The sequence below is a fragment of the Mycteria americana genome, chromosome 3 (genome assembly GCF_035582795.1).
Source record: "Mycteria americana isolate JAX WOST 10 ecotype Jacksonville Zoo and Gardens chromosome 3, USCA_MyAme_1.0, whole genome shotgun sequence".
Lineage (NCBI taxonomy): Eukaryota > Metazoa > Chordata > Aves > Ciconiiformes > Ciconiidae > Mycteria > Mycteria americana.
In genome coordinates, this window is record NC_134367.1 from 88,371,071 (window position 1) to 88,390,566 (window position 19,496).

At 35.3% G+C, this 19,496-nt stretch overlaps 1 protein-coding gene across 11 annotated transcripts in view; it reads right to left on the minus strand.

Annotated features, from left to right (window-relative positions):
- Positions 1-4,860: 4,860 nt before the first annotated feature.
- CEP170 (centrosomal protein 170) overlaps positions 4,861-19,496 on the minus strand; it is a 106,458-nt gene continuing 91,822 nt past the window's right edge. For all 11 annotated transcript variants that reach the window (XM_075496005.1, XM_075496013.1, XM_075496014.1 and 8 more), the window contains 5 exons: positions 18,050-18,217; positions 17,657-17,745; positions 11,342-11,435; positions 8,906-8,957; positions 4,861-7,208 (listed from right to left, as the gene is read on the minus strand). In XM_075496005.1, coding sequence (XP_075352120.1) covers positions 6,922-7,208; positions 8,906-8,957; positions 11,342-11,435; positions 17,657-17,745; positions 18,050-18,217 — 690 coding nt within the window. In that variant the 3' untranslated portion in view covers positions 4,861-6,921. The remainder of the gene's footprint in view (positions 7,209-8,905; positions 8,958-11,341; positions 11,436-17,656; positions 17,746-18,049; positions 18,218-19,496) is intronic.

Sequence of the window (19,496 nt, forward strand, 5' to 3'; positions counted from 1 at the left end):
TATAGGTCTTTTTCTACTATCCTATGCTTTCCATTTTTTGGCTCACTGCATTTTAAGCAGTAAGACAAGTTCCAGCATGTTTCCTTGTCTGGAGGAATTTAAATATCAATTAAAAGAAACCATCGATGTCACCCAGGACAAATTTCTTCCTACTAATTTTTAAAATCGTTGCTTTTGCACTGTCAGATTAAAGCTTATAATCAAATCATTTAAAAATGCTTCAAAAAATGCCTGTGCCGGTGGGGCACCTTTTCTGAATTTTACAAAACTGCATATAAGCAAAACCCAAAAGGTAGTGACCTGGTTTTGCACCCAGTCAAGCAAGTACGTAACTTCAGTTACATGAACCTTTCCATTGACTTCAGGGAGACCAGCTCTGCTTAACTTGTAATAGAGTGCTGGAGCATTAGGGGACAAATGCACGATTTTATTGAACACTTTTCTCCCAGTTGCATAAAATCCACATATTTTCCAAATGAAATCACTTCATCTTTAAAAAGGAAATGACGGCTTTCTATGTTAATGTCACTTTGAAAAATACTTAAATTGGCCAAAGTCAGAAATTTAGATACTTGAACGGCTTGGAAGCCTAAAAACACATTCTCAAAACCTCCAAGCAGCAGATGCTGCTTACACCAAAGAGCAAACCCTTGTAGGCTGAAACATAGCACCTCTCCTAAGTTCAGTATGCCTGGTGCTAATGTCAGCGCCGAGGTAAGCCACTAAGCTGTGTTTTCAACTTTGTATTTGAACTTCTGCTGTCCTCGGAACAGTAACTTCAGTGAAGCCGCAGATGTGATTTTCACTAAACCCCAGCATTTTTAAATGCGCAAAGGTGTTGGAGAGGAGCTATCTTTGAGGAGGTTGTACATTTAGAAAATCAACTCAAGAAATCACTACAGCAACATTTTTACCTCAGTCTTGCAATGGGAAGAAAGCAACTTGTAAGGTGTTAAGAACATTGCGTAAGTCGCATTAAAAAAAGTTGATTTTTGTAAATGACCATTTTATCAGCCGTCCATCATACTGACAGCAGCAATGACTTGAGAAGCTTCGTTTGCATATATCCTTGCATGTTTGGAAACAAAGAATGAACAGGGTTGTGTGGCAAATTTTTGATAGCACTTGAGTTCCCAAGTGTGCAGGTAGTAAGATCACAATATATACACCTGCATCTTTAGTCAGTTAAGTAAACTTCATCTGTGAGGTGCAAAAATGATTTTAGCAAAACAGCATAAAATAAACTGCACCGGAGGATACGAATTTGTTTGGGGGTTTTTATTCCTCTGTATGGAAAAAGCTTTCTATTGTTTCAGTCAGTTTATTTGAGAAACTCCAACTATTCTGCAGAGAGAAAAATGAAGTGATTACTAACACACATAATAACTCCTAAGTATTTCCAGCTGCCATCCTCTGCCAAGGAGCAGGGAGGCTGCAGTCTCTCTTGCACTTGAGGCACATCTTGGACTAGAAAGCGTGTGTCCCTGCACAGCTTCTGACCAGCTCTGAAAGCGCCATTCTCGTGGCCAAATTCTTATGTGCCATCTGCACCTCCCAGCTCTCCTTTGTACTTAAGCTGCCTCAAATGAACTGCACCGCTCAGTAACATGTACTACCCTGGCCTGGGACTTGGTATTCCTCCCCCAACCCCACTGACTTCTGTTCTTCTGTCATCTGATTTCTTTCTAGAGTTTTTACAAAAGTTTGCTTAGCCTTTTGCACTTACTGAGTCTCCGAATCCAAAAATGTCTGTTGAGAACATGGTATTTTGCCTGTTCATTTATTAATCAGTTGTCATACTGAGAAATACCATTTATGTAATTTTGTCCAATAACTTTATTAAGGCATTTAATTTCTTAATACCTTTCAAATCTCCTGAATTATCTGCAGTCAGCTCTCTCCTCTCTCAACAAAATCAGGCACTGATAACCTGAACCACAACTCACATCCATGTCTGTATTACTTTTGCAATCAATTTTTCTTAACTTATAAATAACATTACTGTGATGCTGTGAATGAAATTTGAAGTCACCCGTTAATTTTTAGAAGTTTATATATAATAGTTGTTCTTTGTGCCCAGCTTTATACAGGTCCATGTGTGCATGAATAGACATCCACGACTTAGAAACCTCACGTTGCACATTTTTTAAAATCCTTATTATTAATTCAGCTTTTTCAGTTAAGAAAGAGCACAGTTTGCTTGAAAGATAACCCATGCTGCTGCTAAACTGTTATTTTTTAATATAATATAAAGACCTCTAGAGTCCTGATAGTGCTTTTAGCTACTCCATAGGAGCAGAAAGCCTTATAAATTATAAACATGTGTATTAATTTTTAAAACAGGTCTAAAAATGCTAGCTGTAAGGAACTGATGGACTAGAGCAACAGAACTTAGCAAGGACACACGTTAATTGGTAAGTGAAAGAGTAGGGTTTATCTCTGAAATGAACAAATCTCCATCCCCTCACTCCATCCCTAAGGCCCTAGTGCTTGAGTAATTTTTGCAAGTATAATTTTTGAAAGTGTTGCCCTGTGTTCCCATGAGGATATTCAATAACTACAAACTCCTATTTTAATACAGCTTCCCCAATAAGGCCATTTTGTAATACCCTGTCATTTTAAGAGCTCTCCTCAGATGTGAGAGAAGAATGTTAACATCTTACAAAATAGTAACTGCTCATGAAGTTGTTAGTGAGACAAAGCGAGCACTGGCTTTACTTTTTCACTATTAACTCTGGTCTTGTTGGAACAGGTGAAGATTAAGATCTTTGTCAGGAGGCTTCCAGTTATCTTATCTTGCTTTAAAGTATTTCCATGTCTGCGTAATCCCACTTGTTTGCTAACTACATCTTTTCCTCCAGAAATATATGAATACTGAGAAAAGCATCTGAAAAGGAAATGCCTTGCTCCCCAACCACTTCTCTGTTGGCTGTCACTTGCAGGAACAGCACTGAGTAAGGCTTACCAAGTTGAAAAGAAAAATTGTTTTTACAAGATTACTGAGCTAGTGCAGCTGGAAATGCTGTTCTTTAGCATTAGGCAACTGTCCTTGGGCAATATTGCCAAGACCGATATTGTCGGATGTATTTAGTATCCGGCAAGCGCGGTTGAACTGTAACCCTGTCAACAGGACTGTAACCCTGTCAGCATTTACAGATGTGCTCTACTTGAAGTCAAAGATGACATTCTTGCGCTTTTAAAAATCTGATTATTCATCAAGATGAAGCTAAGCAACTTGTAGGGTGCGCGGCTAGGTTTCTTCCTTGTAATTCTCTTCAGATACAAAAGATCTGGCGGTATAAAATCTCCTTGGCACATACTGAGTGGCCTCCTTTTACTGTACACACTATTTCACAGAATGTTTCATGCATTCCTGCACACCCTTTCTTTTCACGGCTGCATGTCAAAGCAGTAATTGTAGATCTTTTCTATGCTTGAAATCTTTCCAGTTAAAATTACAAAGGCCTTCCAACAGGCATGGACTGAAATTCAGTTTTTGGTATGAAGCAGCATTCTCTTCTGAGACTGAAGTACCAGTTGCTTTTGGTATAATGTACATGCTGTAGTGAAACTCCATCTTGCTGTTATCAGGTCAGGCACACAAATTACACTCTTTGCTTTATTTCTGTATGCTACAGCCAGATGTGAGTGTCATTACAAGTTATTTGTTGGGTGTATAATTAGAACAGTGCACGTAGCTAAGGGAGGAACCAACAGTGCTGATCAGAAAAGGCTTGAACTCTGCTTTCTCCGTGTCACTGCGTGTTAGCCCCACTTGCTGATGTCAAAAGGAAGCAGGGGACTGATGCAATCTGGCTGGATTTCCTAAGTATTTCTGAAAAACATCTCTGAATAACCTTGGCTCAAAGTATAGTGGATAGATGAGAATATTATGTGGGAAGAAATAACAAAATGCTACGCTATCACTCACATAAATGCGGCTCTGCGCAGGACAATATTAACCCAGAAGTGCATTCCCCTTACTTCTGCAAAGATAGTGGGATACTGGCAACAAGTGAGGAAACAATAGCAGCCAATGAAGCTGGGGAATATGAAAAAGTCCTGAGCACCTGGAAAGCCCTTCTAACTTTTCCACGTCTTTGACTATAGCAAACTGGCATCTCTGAACATCAGTAAAAATCTCCTGCCCTTCTAGAGCTGAGTGCCATTGAGTGTCACTGTGCGCCACTAGTGCAGTCTTAATGCCATCAGACTGGGGATACAAAGGAAAAACAGGTGCATAGAAGCAAGACCAGAGCTGGCTGCTGCCAAGTCACAGCAAAGCTCGGCGACACCGAAATGTGTAAGCTGGGAAGGAATTCTTGGAGCTTTATACTAAACTCACAGTTTTGTTCTTGCATGAAGCTAGCTAGAGAAGAGGAAATTTAGTGTCTTGCAGGAAAGTACGTATGGAGTCGAAGCAGAGACAGAAGAAAAAAGGCACCAGTCTGGAGCCAAATCAGAATGTTCAGTAAAGTTTTCCAATATATGAAGCAGAAGCAAAGCAGTCTGAAAAGCAACTACTGTTGCACCTACAGGTGCATTAAAATTCATTTCTTTTCCTTCTACAAAGGGAAACACGGTCACTATTTGGTGATTGGCATACTGGATTATTTTTGCCTCTAGCTTTGCACACAAAAATCAATTCAAGTGTGGAAACGAACCTGAGTACGGGAAAGTGAGCCAATAACATCAGCACAGAATAAATGATGCAGCAGCGGCAATAATGTAACTTTTTCCGGAGGAAAGACATTTATGAAAAAATGTCATTTCCTATTTCTTCCTGCAGTTAGACTGCAGGAAGACTGTGTGAACTTCCCAGCTCTCAATTACATATTCACACATTTGTAAAGTTCCAGAAACACTTTATTTAAAAATGGAGTTGTAAATGCATATAACAAAATAACATACATAATAAATGTAACAAAAATAAATAAGGAGAACATGTTCATACAAAATAAGAACATAGTAATGCAAAATGCTTATTACAGAACGTAAAGGTATAAACGCCTGAAAGAACACAAACAGAATCTCGCATGAAGAGCCTGCACCTTTAATCCTTCCTACCCATTTCCTACTTTCCACTCGAGTCTGCGGAAAAATTATGTTCCCAAGCATTAAACAAAAGAAGGAATTATGGTGATGGTTTGGTACACTCGGTTTTCAACACCTAGCTCTGGTTTCAATTTACTTTTGCCCTTCTGCACCTTCTAAAACTTGTCTTGTAGCCTCTGTAAACTAGTGTAGTTCAGGCTTCCACAGTTAGCTGGAGTAGAGCATATTGAGTCATACATGAAGGCTGTTTGCTTTTAATTTTTTTAAAGAAAATATGAAATCCATTATACAACAGATTAGTGGTTTTGTTTTTACATCTCTACAAAAAAAGTTTTTGCATTTTTATTAACTGGTCCAACTTTTACTGACTTCTGAAAGCCTGTACAATTTAAAAGTGTACAGAAAGTAGTTTTTTTAAACAAATGTCATATAGGATTATTGCTGAAATATTAAAGACCATTTCATAAAAGCTGCAAAACTGTATCTTTAACCTTAATATATAGAGACTGATGCAAACATAGGAAAATTCCAGTCTATTAGTTACATTTAACAGAAATAACATTCCTCCAAATTACAGTGTTCTGGAAATACAAAGTAATTTACTTTTATTTTTATTATTATTTCCAAATGTTAAGTTACTGGGACAACTTATAAGGAAAATAGGCTTATATAGGAAACTTTAAATAGACTTGCTTTTCAGTGGTAGAAGCAAAATGTCTATGTTAGCAGTCGTCTTCCAGAATCCTTTTAAATATGTAAGACAGAGACAGCTTTACTAGCAAGACTACAGGAAAATATACAGAAGCAAATAAAATCATTTGCTTGGGAGTGCATCTATCGATCAAGCAACTTATGACAACTCTATTTCCAAGTCCCCTAAAGAAAATTTTACATCTCATGATCATTCCAAGGACCAGTAATTTCTTCTGTAAGCTTATGTTGCATTTGAATTGGTGAGAGCCCATTTGCCTCAATACGCTTTAAAATGTCCCACATTGCTGTATGTTTAAATTTGTTTCCTAGTTTCAACAAGCATTTGGACAGAAATGAGATATGAAATACTTCTACTTTCATTGACATCAAAAAGACATTTGAAGAAGATCAAAAAGTGCCAAATAGTCCTTTCAGAAAGTGGATTAAAACACTGCAATGATAATACAAGTACAGTATTATCAGTTTTCTATGTACACCAAAACACTGCTTGCTGTTTAATGATATTGATATGTTCACCTATCACTCCCAGCAAATCTTAGTGCAAACATAATATGTGAACTTTGTAAACCCCAAGACAATTTACGCAGCAACAAGGTTATATAAATCACAGAACTGTTTGAGATTTTCAGTACACAAGAATGAATGCTTTCTGAAATCTGTCTTACCTTTTGCAGTAATGTGTCATTGTAGTCAAAGATAACGTTTCCTATATAAATCATCTAATTCAGAATCAAATGTAACTGTTCAACAGTTCTGTACAAACTTTAGTGGAGGAAGTGCATTCATTAGAGCAGCTTGGCAAAGAGATTTGGGGTTTCAGTAACATTAAATGTTAGACTGCTTGCATGGCTTTTAAAAAGAAATAAATCTATTAAGGGAAAACTGCTGATATAATAATTGTTTTGCAAAGCACACAACCACAAAGGGCAAACCTGCCACAATCTGCTTTCCTACACTGGTATCTATGCATATCGTTATGATTTGAAAAGGATTTGTGTGACAATCAAAGCATCACAGTTAAAGAAAACTGGTTTAATAAAACAACTGCTGTTTGACCAAGCCTTTTTTTTTTAAATTACAAAACCAACATTGTAATTTTTCCTTTATTCCTAAACATTCCACATGAAAGGTTTCTGTATCAACACTGAGATGTCACTCACGCAGGGTGGCATCTTCCTCTTCCCCATCTGGGTTAAACCTGTTGAAATGTATGCTGAAATCTGACTCGGATTCAGCATTCTCAAATTCAGCTGCAACAGGGACAGCGGGGGGTCGAAGAGCCCGAGCTTCGGGCTGGCAGTTTGGCTGCACTTGAGGGCGGGTACTTTGGGAAACAGGACTGGACTTCGGCTTCGGCTGAGCTGGTAAGATGGGGCTGGCGAATCCCAAGTTGCTCAGAGCATCCAGGGTACCATCAGGGTCGATCATAGCATTAATTGCTAAGCAATCAAGAAAAGATGAAAGGGATAGGGAAGAAACCATAAAACCCACGGTTTTCTGTTACCATAAAAAATATGAAAATCCTGTTCTAACATTTTTATTTTATGATGACAGACATGAGCTTTTATGTGTGTTGCCCACTACAAAGGAGTGGTGTAACCAACATATATGTAGCTGATACATATATTTAAAAGCATTTACTACATTTATTACATTTTACATATATTAAAACTTTAGATGAAATGAAACTGCACAAACTAAATGCTGCCTGACGTGTGGATAGGAAAGACAGATGACAAACGGTCTACGATTAGCTTATAGGGACTGAAAGATGGGATTTTTAGTCATGTTTAAGGGGCTTTTTCTCTAATATTACCATTATATTATGCTTCACTCAACACCCTCCCCCCCAAATATCCATAGCTGCTAATTCCATGATGGAATGAAATTTGTATAAAAAAGCAATTGTTCATCCTTTTTAATGCATAATGATGGACTTATTGTCCGTCCCCCTCCACATAGTGAGGGCAAACTGAAGCACCTAGTACAATTTCATTTTACTGTACTATTAACATTATCACATTTAACAGAACCTCTCTCTTTTTTATTTCCAAAACTGTACTAACATCTATTCAAACACCACTGCGTACACAAGGAAATGATTTTGCCTCTTTCTCTGGGCCTTATTTCTGTGTTATGTTCTCTAAACACAATATAATTTGTAATAAATCAACATTTTTTAATTATAGCTGAGCATGAAACAAATACTAATTTGTCTATAAAGGTGCTTAATGATTCCTCCTGAAACATTCTTTTTTAAAACATGTTTTATTGTAGGATTAAATCTGAATACTAAAAATTACAAATATCAGAAGTTTACAACAAATATAATAATGATTATATACAAGCATGAACTGCTAATCCATTTGACCACTCCAAATTAAACAATAAACTAAGTATAAACAATACACAAATAAGATTGTAACTTCTTTTTAAAATATACTCAGTTTTTAAGTTGATTTTGATAAGTGGAATATATGTCTAAATAGCAGACTTTGTAAGCACAACACAATTCTTTCACTTTGTACATAGATGAAGTCTTTGCATGTGAAAAGCAAAGTAACTTTTCTATTTTGTAGTCTGTGGGCTCCACAATTACAAAGAGTGGATTCAGCAGTGCGAAGGGAAGATGTCAAGAGCTAATCCTAAATTTTCATTTTATTGTATCAGATAAAGGGTTTTTTTTGAGATTTCCCATAGGTTATGGTCCCAATGCATTCCTTATACTGAATTGTGCTATACGTGAGGGTATTACTGATGTGCAAAGACTATTTTATAAAGCCTCATCTCAGGATTCTATCACCTACGCTTCAATATTTACCCATAAAAATATTTCTATTAAGAATGTTTCACAAACAATGCCTTTGGGATTTTCTGGACTCTTTCATTTTTAGTTGAGCCTTTTCTCACCCATATAAAAAGATATCATCACTCTCCTGTTTTAAAATAATTCAGTGATTTTTCTTTACCAAATGTGCCAGGAATTATATGATATTAATGTACGTAACTGATAGTGTGAATATATTTTAATAAAATGTGATAACTTTGTTTCATGATATACATATATAGAGAGAGATATATTAAAAAAATTTAAAGCAAGCAACAATCAAAGAGAAAAGTGAAAAAAGATTTGTACCTTGCAGCTGTTTCTCAACTCGTTTCAGTTCCTGTAAGATTGATGATATTTCCTGGGAAAGAAACACACATGTTTCGTTAAGGAAAAAGAGACTCAAACTACCTACCAGTAGTAAACAATCCCTCTCCCCAACCTTTGCAATATGTTATTTGGGTTGTCCCTCCTGGTATCAAGAACACCCTTGCTGGTGGTGGCCCAGCCATGTCCACCATGGGTCCTGGGCGGCAGTGCTTGAGGCTGGACAGCTGTGGCCCACTCAGAAATCAAGAGCTGCTCTGCAGCTGGCTGATTGCTAGGGTCAACAAAACCTCACTCTGTCCCTTGCTTATCTGCCTGCGCTACTTCTTCTCAAGCACAGACTTACAGACTCCATGGTTCTGTAGGAACGAGGAAAAGTAACAGCAAACCTTTAAAGGCAAGTTACAGTATAAACCCACTATTAATGGAATAGGGTGATCTATAATCTTGTTCAGATGTGAGTCAGAATAGTAAAATGACTGCATCGGGATTTTGTCTGCAACCATTGGGCCCTGTGCCCACGAGACCCTGTACAGCACACCAATGTTGGGTCCTCAGCGTTCATTTGCCCTACAGATTTTTCTCCTCTGTGCTGCACTACTTACTCACACAGACGTAGCCACAGCAATGCACTGTGAAACACAATAATCATTAGATGTACCACATCTTAAATTATAAATATGTAAATCCTACAATTGAAGGATCCTACACTGAAGAACACTGTTAATCCAAGTGCTGAGGAGAGCTATCAGTGGTCTTCAAAAGCTGAGAATTTTCAAAGGCACTGATTTTGAAAACTAATTTAACCCATTTCAGAAACCCATTCTGTACTAAGTAATGTGATTTTTGTGGTTGGCAAAGAGATTGATTACCTTGGATTTTACAAAGTCATTATCTTTAAGCAGATTCCACATCTGAGTTGACATAAATGTCCCAAGGACAAAACAAAAATCAGTTACAATTGTCCTCTGTTAACTTTTAATAACACTCTGTGGTAAAAATAAGCACTGCATTTGGACAATATATTGCTCTGAAAACTGAGCAGAAACTTGAAAATCGTGCATAGACAAAAAACCCCCCACCATACACTTTCAAACAATGCAGGATGCTTTAATGCATTGAAAAAAAATTTTGTAAAATGCTGAACTTAGTATACAACTAATGTTTTTCTTTTTTAATGAATGCCTTAAACCCCCATATTTATGGCATTTAGAATACAAAACACTAAACTCTGATCTTGTTCTGGAAATGGATAGGGTAAGTGAAACTCCTTATATTATCATATTTCTAAAATTAGAAACTTCCGTGAGTAACTTGCTTAATTAAACTTTAAAAAAAAAACAAACCAAAACTGTCGGTGTATCTAATAATTTATAACACTGAGTTACTAATGATTGCTCTTAAAAAATATACCATTCTGGAGAAATTACGGGCCAAGTTTTTAATACTTCCAGGAAAAATCAATCTGGATGAGTTTAATAACTCATGATGAGCTAACAGAGAAGTGCTAGCCAGTTCAACGCCAGAGGAAATGTGTTCACATTCTGCTTCTGAGCAGTCCGGTACAAAATATGTCAGAAGGCATTTCCTCTCCCACCTCTCCCTCAGAAAAGAAAACAGCCTCTGTTAAGTTGACATTCTTAACAGCGTGATACTCCAGATGGGATAATGTAGCTAGACTCTCCACCTGCTCTCATATGCAGAGATGTTTTTCAAACCCTATGCTCTGTGTTTAGAAGCAGAGGAGAAGCGTACTAAGAAACAACGTGAGTGCTCCGTTCCCTCACACTGTCACGCAGTTTGGTCATGAAATGGCCCTAATTAGGCAGGAGTAGAAGACTACATGAATCAACTAGAGTTGTAGTTGGTACCCTATGGTTATCACTTCCACACAAAGCCAACAGGATTTTTTTCATTGCAGAATGCTTTATTGCAATGCGTCTACAGATTATTTTCATTCACATATAGCAAAATACAACTATTTCTCTAAATATTAATAATCAGTATTAATGGTATTAAGTATTACATATTAATATTAAGCATTAATAAACAGTAAGTAAAGTAGTCTTTAGATTGTAAACAAGTTAATTTGAAAGCCATCCAACATTCAAACTAATGGTTGTTGCCTTTTGTTAAACAAAAGTACTGATGGTCTATGTATAGTCTGAACCCCTTTTACTGCATTCTTTATCTGAGAATTTCCCCTGAACAATTACTTAAGAGTGTTTCTTTATAAGATAGTATGTTTTAGTAATTATTAAAAAAGATTAGGTTTATTCTTGAAATATACTGAGTGTCTCAATAAAACCTTTTAAAGATTTTTGCCTTTATATCATTGAAAATAACACATTCCACTACTGATTATTTGTAAATTAGATAAGAGGCTCATTCAATCCCAGAAAAGATAACTGTTCATACCATGCTTGATGTTTTCACAATAGGAACTTCACTTTCAGCTCGCAGCTTGTTTTCAATTTCTTCCCAATTTCTGTCTTTGTCCTTAAATAATATTCTACAATAAAAAAAGTCAAGAACAGTATGTTTAAAACTAAAACGGAAAGATTAGATACACAATACAAGAAAGCAGCATAGGGAGCACTGAATAAAGCTAAAATCTGAAATATTGAAAACTGACAGAATCCAACCATACAGTTTAAATTTTCAGGGAAGCATACAGGGTTTCAGCAACATCATTATTATTGACATTAAAATGGCAGTTCTGTAGCTAAATACTTGCTTATGGTGTTGAAAAGACACAGCTGATTCTTTCCTCCAGACATTTTTTTAAAAACCCAACTATTTTATAGTAGTCAGAGAATTCCCTATTAACACTGCATTTTACAACAATTGCAAAACAGAAGAGAAAAATTAACAATGGTAAATAAATGCAACTCTTTTACATTTGGATTTTATATTAGTTTAATGAAAAATAACACACTTTAGAAAATTAAAAGAAAAATGCATTTCATAGAAGTTTTCATTGAACAGTCTCAACACACAAACTATATGTACATGATTTAGTAATATAAGTATCACTTGTATTAAGTGCTTAAAGAAGTCACTTCCATTATTTGTAAAACCCCAAAGCGTATGCTTCCCCATTTTTTATGTTTTGCTTCCCTGCTGTGATAAATAATTTTTGGTTTCATTGTCATATCATAAACATCATTTAAAAGGTCCACATTTGCACAATTGGGAAAAAAAAAAAAGGAATGTGCAGATATTTAAGGTCTTGGTATTAATTTTTTTTTAAGTGACAGCATGACATAAAGGACTCCAAATCCACTTCTTCTCTAAATGATATTTCAGAGTTAAAAGTACAAAAATAGGTGCAGTAAAACTGCTAAGCAAACAAACAAACCAATTTAAAATTGTGATCAAAAAGTAGTACATTTTAAAGAAGTTATTAGTGTAGGTAGGTCTCTGAGGAAATAATTTTTAAGGTGGAAATTCATGATACCTTGCATCTCATAAAGACTAAAAATTTGAAAGAAAGCTGGGAGACTTAGTACTGCATTTCTGTCAATCTTTCTTCAGTTATTTATACCCTATGGAAAATCCCACTCTCTATTATTACGCTGTCAAGAAAGTCTAGTTTTTCAAAACGTGTACCCCCTGTATTATCTTATCAGTACACAGATGTCTGTAGACAGCCCATCCAGAAGGTGCTTTAACTCCTCTTCTGTCTTTGAGGTCTTCACTTGCTGCTGCTTCAGAACATGTTTTTGTCAGATGTTTCACTGAGAGGAAGTGCTACTCTCATGATACAATGTCATGGGATTGAGGCAAATGACCATTTCTGCAAGTGACTTCAGTGTATTAATGTACGAAGCATACAAAGAGTAAACATTAAGACATACTTCTTCTTGGGGAAGGAAAAAATAAATTAAAAGTAATCACAACTAAAGTGAATAAAACATGAAACACTTGATGGCCTCAATTAGTGCCATCATCTTGTAACAAAGTTGATCATAAGAAATTGACAAGATTGCTTTTATGTTCTGGAAGGGAGTACAAAAGCTTGCAAAGCCATACAACTGCAAACCTGGATACCAGAAAGTCCTATAACAATGGAAAATTTAGGACTTGCCTGACACTGAGGAGTTTAAGTAAAAAGCAGAGCCAATTAAATCCTTTATAGGATCTTACACGAAAAACCAGGCAACTCCTGGAAATATTTTGATTCAGTATACAGAGAATCTTACACAGCTATACTTTCCGTACTTTAATAGCATTTATATCACTCAGGAAATCAGCAGAAACATAGAAAATAAGGCTTTATTTAGCAGCAAACAGCTCTAGTATGAAAAATATAGAAGTTATTGTGACACTGCTTGTTGTTTTCATTTACCTTCTTGCTCATGTTATATTAAAATACTTCTATCTTTATGTATGTGGTTAATGCCTTTGCTTGTGTATGTGGTGTTTTCAGTCTTACTCTCTTTTAGAGATAATGTTCTTACTTCTCTTTTACAATCTGAAAGCTTTCCATTTCATAGGTCATTTTATTAAAAAAAAAAAGAGGAAAAAATGAAAACAGTAATTCAAAAAATGTTATTATTTCCACTATAAAGTGGACAGGCCAATTTGTTTTTGCTATAATTGGAGGAAGCCTATTTCCTTTTTACAAAATTTTTTTCAGTTCTTCATTTAGTACATTTTAACCTCCCGGGGGTCTTCATCTGTCTCCTTGCTCTTCCTCCTTTTAACCATACTCTTTATATTAAAAGAATGTATTTATAAATGCCTGCCTTCTTCTGCTCTTGCCTTTCCCAGTCCTACTTTCTGGGGCAAATCTGCCTGAACTTTCTTATTTAGTTGTGCTCAGTCCCCATTCTTCTTTCGTTGGACTTTGCAGGATGCACAGCAAACTGCAGAGACTGACAAGTAGTACCTGCACTGACCTGAATGCCTTGCCTAGGTTTTGCCTGACTGAAGAGGTACTTTCCCGCTACAAAGTAAGCCAATAACACTGCATTTACATTGTAGAGCACTGATAAAACCACGCAGGGCTTCTCACTGCAAAACCTACTCACCTCTTCCCTCCATAATCTCTGAAAATTCCTGCAAACTCATTATAATATATAAAAGACAGAAAAGCAAACAAACTGCATACCTGCTTCCTGAGAAGTAGTAATTTATTAGCAAAGAACAGGTTATAGGATACATGGCAAGAATGCTGCAGAATTTTTAAATATAATGTAGTTTTGTGTACACCAGTAGATAAGAACCTAACCGATTATACAAAGTAATGAATAAAAACAAATTATAAAAAAGTAACGTAGCAATTCCCAAGCTATGACCTTATCCTGAATAAAATTACAAATATATAGAGGATTTGGTGAAAGGAAAGAACCAGACACCTGAATCTGGTTCAATCTGAACACCACGCTAGGACTTGGGGGAAAAAAAAACATTTTGGCCAGCACTGGGAGAAGCTAGCTGAGGAATACAGCATCCAAAGCTTCTCTCAATCCTATTTCTTAATATAAGGTAGGAACAATGACAGAACTCAGTGGAACTCAGAACATTATCTATAAATTACAAAACAGAAATGGCAGGTCTGATGAAGTGGGGAAGAAACTAGTCAAGCAAAAAGATATATATTTCCTTTTACCCTCATATTAATTTATTTTCATGATTGATTTCAGCTCATTTTAATTTCTGATAGATCTGCTTGTCAGGAATGACTGAAAATATTTATGTTCTTAATACTTTAGCCAAAGTGAAACTGGTCTTTTTGTAAAGCTAGCTATTGCAACTAAAACATAACAGAACGAAGAGTGTTCACATTCCCAGGAACCATGTCTTTCCCCATTGGATCCAGACAGGAAGGATGCAATTTTTTAATATGTATGATGCAATTTGTAAGGACCGTAATTGCCCTATGCTGTCTGTGCTCTCGGGAGAGAGGTTTAAATTGGTGAACAAGAAAATTTGAAAGAGGGCTTTTGAAACACAGTCAGGCTTACTGGCTTACTCTTATTGGTGCCTCTATAAATTTCTCCTCTCCTTTCAGGAGAGGAGAGTACTTTGGAAAAAGTACACAACTGCTAGCTTGACAAATCCTGATTGATTCTCACTGTATCTGTTCTGGGCAGAAATTTTAAATGGCTTAACTCCAGTAAAAGGAATAAAAGCACACCAGCTGGTTGAACTCACGTACATCAAAACAAAGCTGAGGTAAAATCTGTAACAGGTCCTAGCTGCTTTATATGCTCTCTAAAAACAGTTCTAAAACTATTGTTTTTTTTGTGATTCTAAATACTAATGACATTATGAATATCATCATATTATTCAAATCCATTCTGAGTAGCTGGAAAAGGAAGTTTTGATCACAGCTCTGGGGAATATGCTAAATAATTGCTTATTAATTAAAGTTTCTCCACTGTATTTTTATAGAAATATGCAATGCCACTCTCTTTAAATGTATATCAAATGTTTATAGGTATGCTTATATTTATAATATCATACATGATCACATCATTATTACATTCATTACAATGTAGCTGACTTACCTTTTAAGCTCAGAAAAGTGTAAGACACGATTTTATAGTTACCTGCTTTTCTCAGAATGAATTTGTATACAGAAATTTGTTTTAACTCACTGTACTGAACTCAGTTTTTTATGTTAAGTAAACTACAGCTGTGCTAGCAACATATTTACAGATCAGAAACTCCCAACTATCAAGAAAAATCAGCACAACGAAAAAATTAGAGTATCTACTATCTACTGCTTCTGAGGAATTTAAGATACATATCATCCTAGACGCCTACCACAAATAAGTCAGTCAATAAGCAAGATTCTTGTTCCAATGATGCAGCTTTAAAAGGAAAAAAAAAATATATTGGTAAGCAGAGTTCCTTACGGATGTCACTGTATTTTCCCAGAGAATTATGTGCAAAACAAAACTTAATGTAATATTTTGTTTCTATTTCCAAATTTCAAATGCCTTTTAAAATGACTTTCAAAGAATGGTCACACTTAAGTACCTCTTTGCAGGTATTTATTTGCTCATTTTTTTGAGATCAGCTATTAAAGTAAATGATAGCATGCAGTCAGAGGTTGATTAAACTTGAACAAGTTGTGAACTTTTGCATAATTTGTAATGAATTCTGCATAATGAAGTTGAACTCTGTTTTGGCAGAGCTTTTGAGAGTAACCGTATTGTGCACCTGCATTTCACAAATTCATTTGTATCCAAATTTTACACTTATGTGTAAAATTTTACATTTATGTCTTTCGTTTAAGGATATTCAGTATTTTACACTTATGTGTAAAATTTTACATTTATGTCTTTCGTTTAAGGATATTCAGTATGATAAGTAAAAATAGTATGATAAGTAAAAGAATGTATCTGGGGAAACCAAAGAGGAAAGGTAGCAAACGGCCTATTTCCAATATTATAATCCTGCAGCCTGAGAATGGTGACTTGGAAAAAGAGAAATGAGATCAGTATCAGCCCAGGAACATGTTCCAAGATAGTGGAAATAAGGTACTCACAAATATTACCTGTAACCACCAGTAAAAACAACACACAAACCCCCTTAGAACAGAAATAATAAGAATGGGCTGCAGGCTTTTAAAGACTTGATTCTTCACTCAGTGACACTCTTTGTACTAGAAACAGCAGGACTAGAAATGGCAGATAACCTACAGCTTTTACCGATTTATACGCATATTTTTTTTCTTCTTGATTTCTATGGTCAAGCCTTTTTTGGTACTCCCACAAGAATATAACCTTCAGATATGTTAGTATTGTGCTGCTTTTACTAGTTACATCACCCTATGTGGAAGTAAATTTGTGATTTGGTGATTAATCTGTCACCCATCTAAGATTTCAGTATCTGACACTTCCTAGACAAACTGATCAATTACAGTATTTTCTCACATTCAGAAAATTCTACATGAAGTTCAGCCAAATTACTTTCTTATTTTTAATGACCTCTATTTTAAAATTATTTACTGCACAAAGACATGAAGAAGGACATGTGAATTATACAATCCTGAACTTTGTATTCAGAATTTTCATTTATTCTTGTCAACCAAAGTGGTCACTAAATGGTTGTATGCTCATTCATTCAAGTTAAATGGAGCTGTTGGTAGAGCAACATGTTATCATTTTTGACATGTCTATACTTCCTGTTAGCTACTATGACATTTTATGCAGGAATCTAACTATCTAAGCAGGAATTTTCAATTAGAAATCAATAGTGACCACATTGTCTCCAGGGCAAGTTGTTTTTCAGAAGGATTTACTGAAAGTACTCTCCTCTGTACCACCATATGTTTTTCTTCCTAAAACGGGTGATCCCTACAACAACTTGGCAAACATACAGAGCCCAGTTTTACAGTTCAGCAACATTTTAACCTTAGCTCTTAAGGAAGGGAGTTTTACAAGACGTGCATAGAGGTTGTGTAGATTTTGCACAGCATTTGCATGTGTTGGAACAGCTCCTCTGCTGGAAGTATGATGGATATTGTTCTGTGCATGTAAACTTTGCTGATATTTATCTTCATATAATATGAAATACACACAAGCAATAATGGAAAAATTATTAATCCTAAATATTTCTGAATGCTAAAAAGGCCATAAGTAACATTGCTTTTTTAAAAATACAAGTTGCTACTAAATACATTTCCTCTATCTGTATTATACATCTCTTCTACTAGTAGGAATGTTGATGAGAGCAGAACATTTTCAGTAATAACAATAATTTTTAAAAACCCACCTGATTTTGCCAGCTGTTTTGTCTATGGATTGTCTTATCTTGCGAGAAAATTGGAAGACTGAGGATAACAGCAAACTGTCCCCCATAACCTGCAATAAATTTTCAATAAAAAAGGATATTACTAGTTTAATGGGAATTCAATACAAACAATTCCATATATTTTGAAATATTTTTTAAATTTAAAAAATCATAATTGTGTTTTAATTAGGATCATATTCAAACAATCATACGTGAACACTTTGCAAATTAAATAATATACAATTTTTTTTCCAGTATTAATGCCACCTGCTACAGGTAGGAAAGAAAGGATCGTGTCTAGAATATTAAGTGGGGAGACAACTGTAAAAGCTTAAAATAGACACATTACTAGAGAGAATCCTGTTGTCTACTCACTTCATCTCTGCTCCAAGTCCTTCTCCGGGTAATTGTTGGGGGATCGAGGGCATCTGTTAGCTGAGGTCTAGCATCATTAGGCCGACCATTCCCCTCTGGTGGTTTGGCGTGCACTAGTGGAGGGATTTTTCTAAAATTGAGACTTTCATCAAATACTCGGTCAACCAACTGGGGGGGTTAAAGAAAAACGCAGTTTATGAAACCTACTGGATACATGCAAGATCAGATTAACATTTTTTTCCTTCTGAAACAGTTTAGAAGAAGCCTATCAAATAAAAATCATTCTGTTGTCTTGCATAGTATAAAATGATGCATCTCTTACGTAACAATACCTTGTAAAAATGAACGTCTTTTTTTCAAATACCAGACACACATGGCAAAATTAGACTACCCCACAGAAATTTTGCTTACAGGCAGGTAACATAATAGTTACCTATAAACTGGTATTGAATAAGTTATTCCTTCAATTAATGGAATATATTTGTGGAATTAAGTACAGTACTATTAAATTTTTTTTTTTTTCCAGATTAGTCAAAGTGTTACAGAAACACCTATACCTACTTAAAGGAGATACTGCCACCTGCAGTAGTATATACACATTGTACAGTATTTTTTGAAGAAGAAAATAATTATTTAGTAATATAAAAATCAGAGTGATCTAACTGGATCTGAGAAAATGAGCACTTAACTTCCTTAAAGTTTAGCCACAAGTCCACGAGAATTAAAACCAAAATCTATGTGAGTGCAGTTACAATTTTTCTGAGCACACAACTCTCAGATTTCTGATCACTGTTTATATCTTTTTTTCCACAGAAAAAGACAGCATTATACTAAACACAGTAAACTAATGTATTAACCAAACTTTATGCACACAAAAATGAATAAATGTATTTTGAAAGGAATACTATGAAGAAAAAAATGCAGTAAACATTTACAACATATTAGGGTGAATTGTAATATGGTAGAAAGTGATGATTTAAATTCAGATTAACATGTTTACCAGCATTAGACCTGTGATGGTTACTAGAACAAGTTAGTCAATATATTCATAGAACAGCACACCAGAGATAGTCAAAGAAAATAAGAATTATTAGAAGCACAAGGCAAACTTATTTCAAAGCAGTTTTTGTCAGTTATTAAGAAAGAAAATCTGAAGTTATTGTTAACTGATGGTACCCAAGTATTTCAGTGTTCAGAAGACAAAACTTTAATGTCACCTGTGAAAAGAGGGACTTTTTTGTTTTTAATAGCTATGCAAAGTATTAAATGTATACATTTATATATATTTGTGCATACACACTAGTATCTTTAAATGCACTTAGATACTATTCAACGGTATCTAAGGCTACAGACAAGCAAGAAACAAATAACTATCTTGTCCTATGTTTCGTGGAAAAAAAGAGACAGACAGATAGTATGCATCCTTTTCGCAAGCTGTGTTCATAGA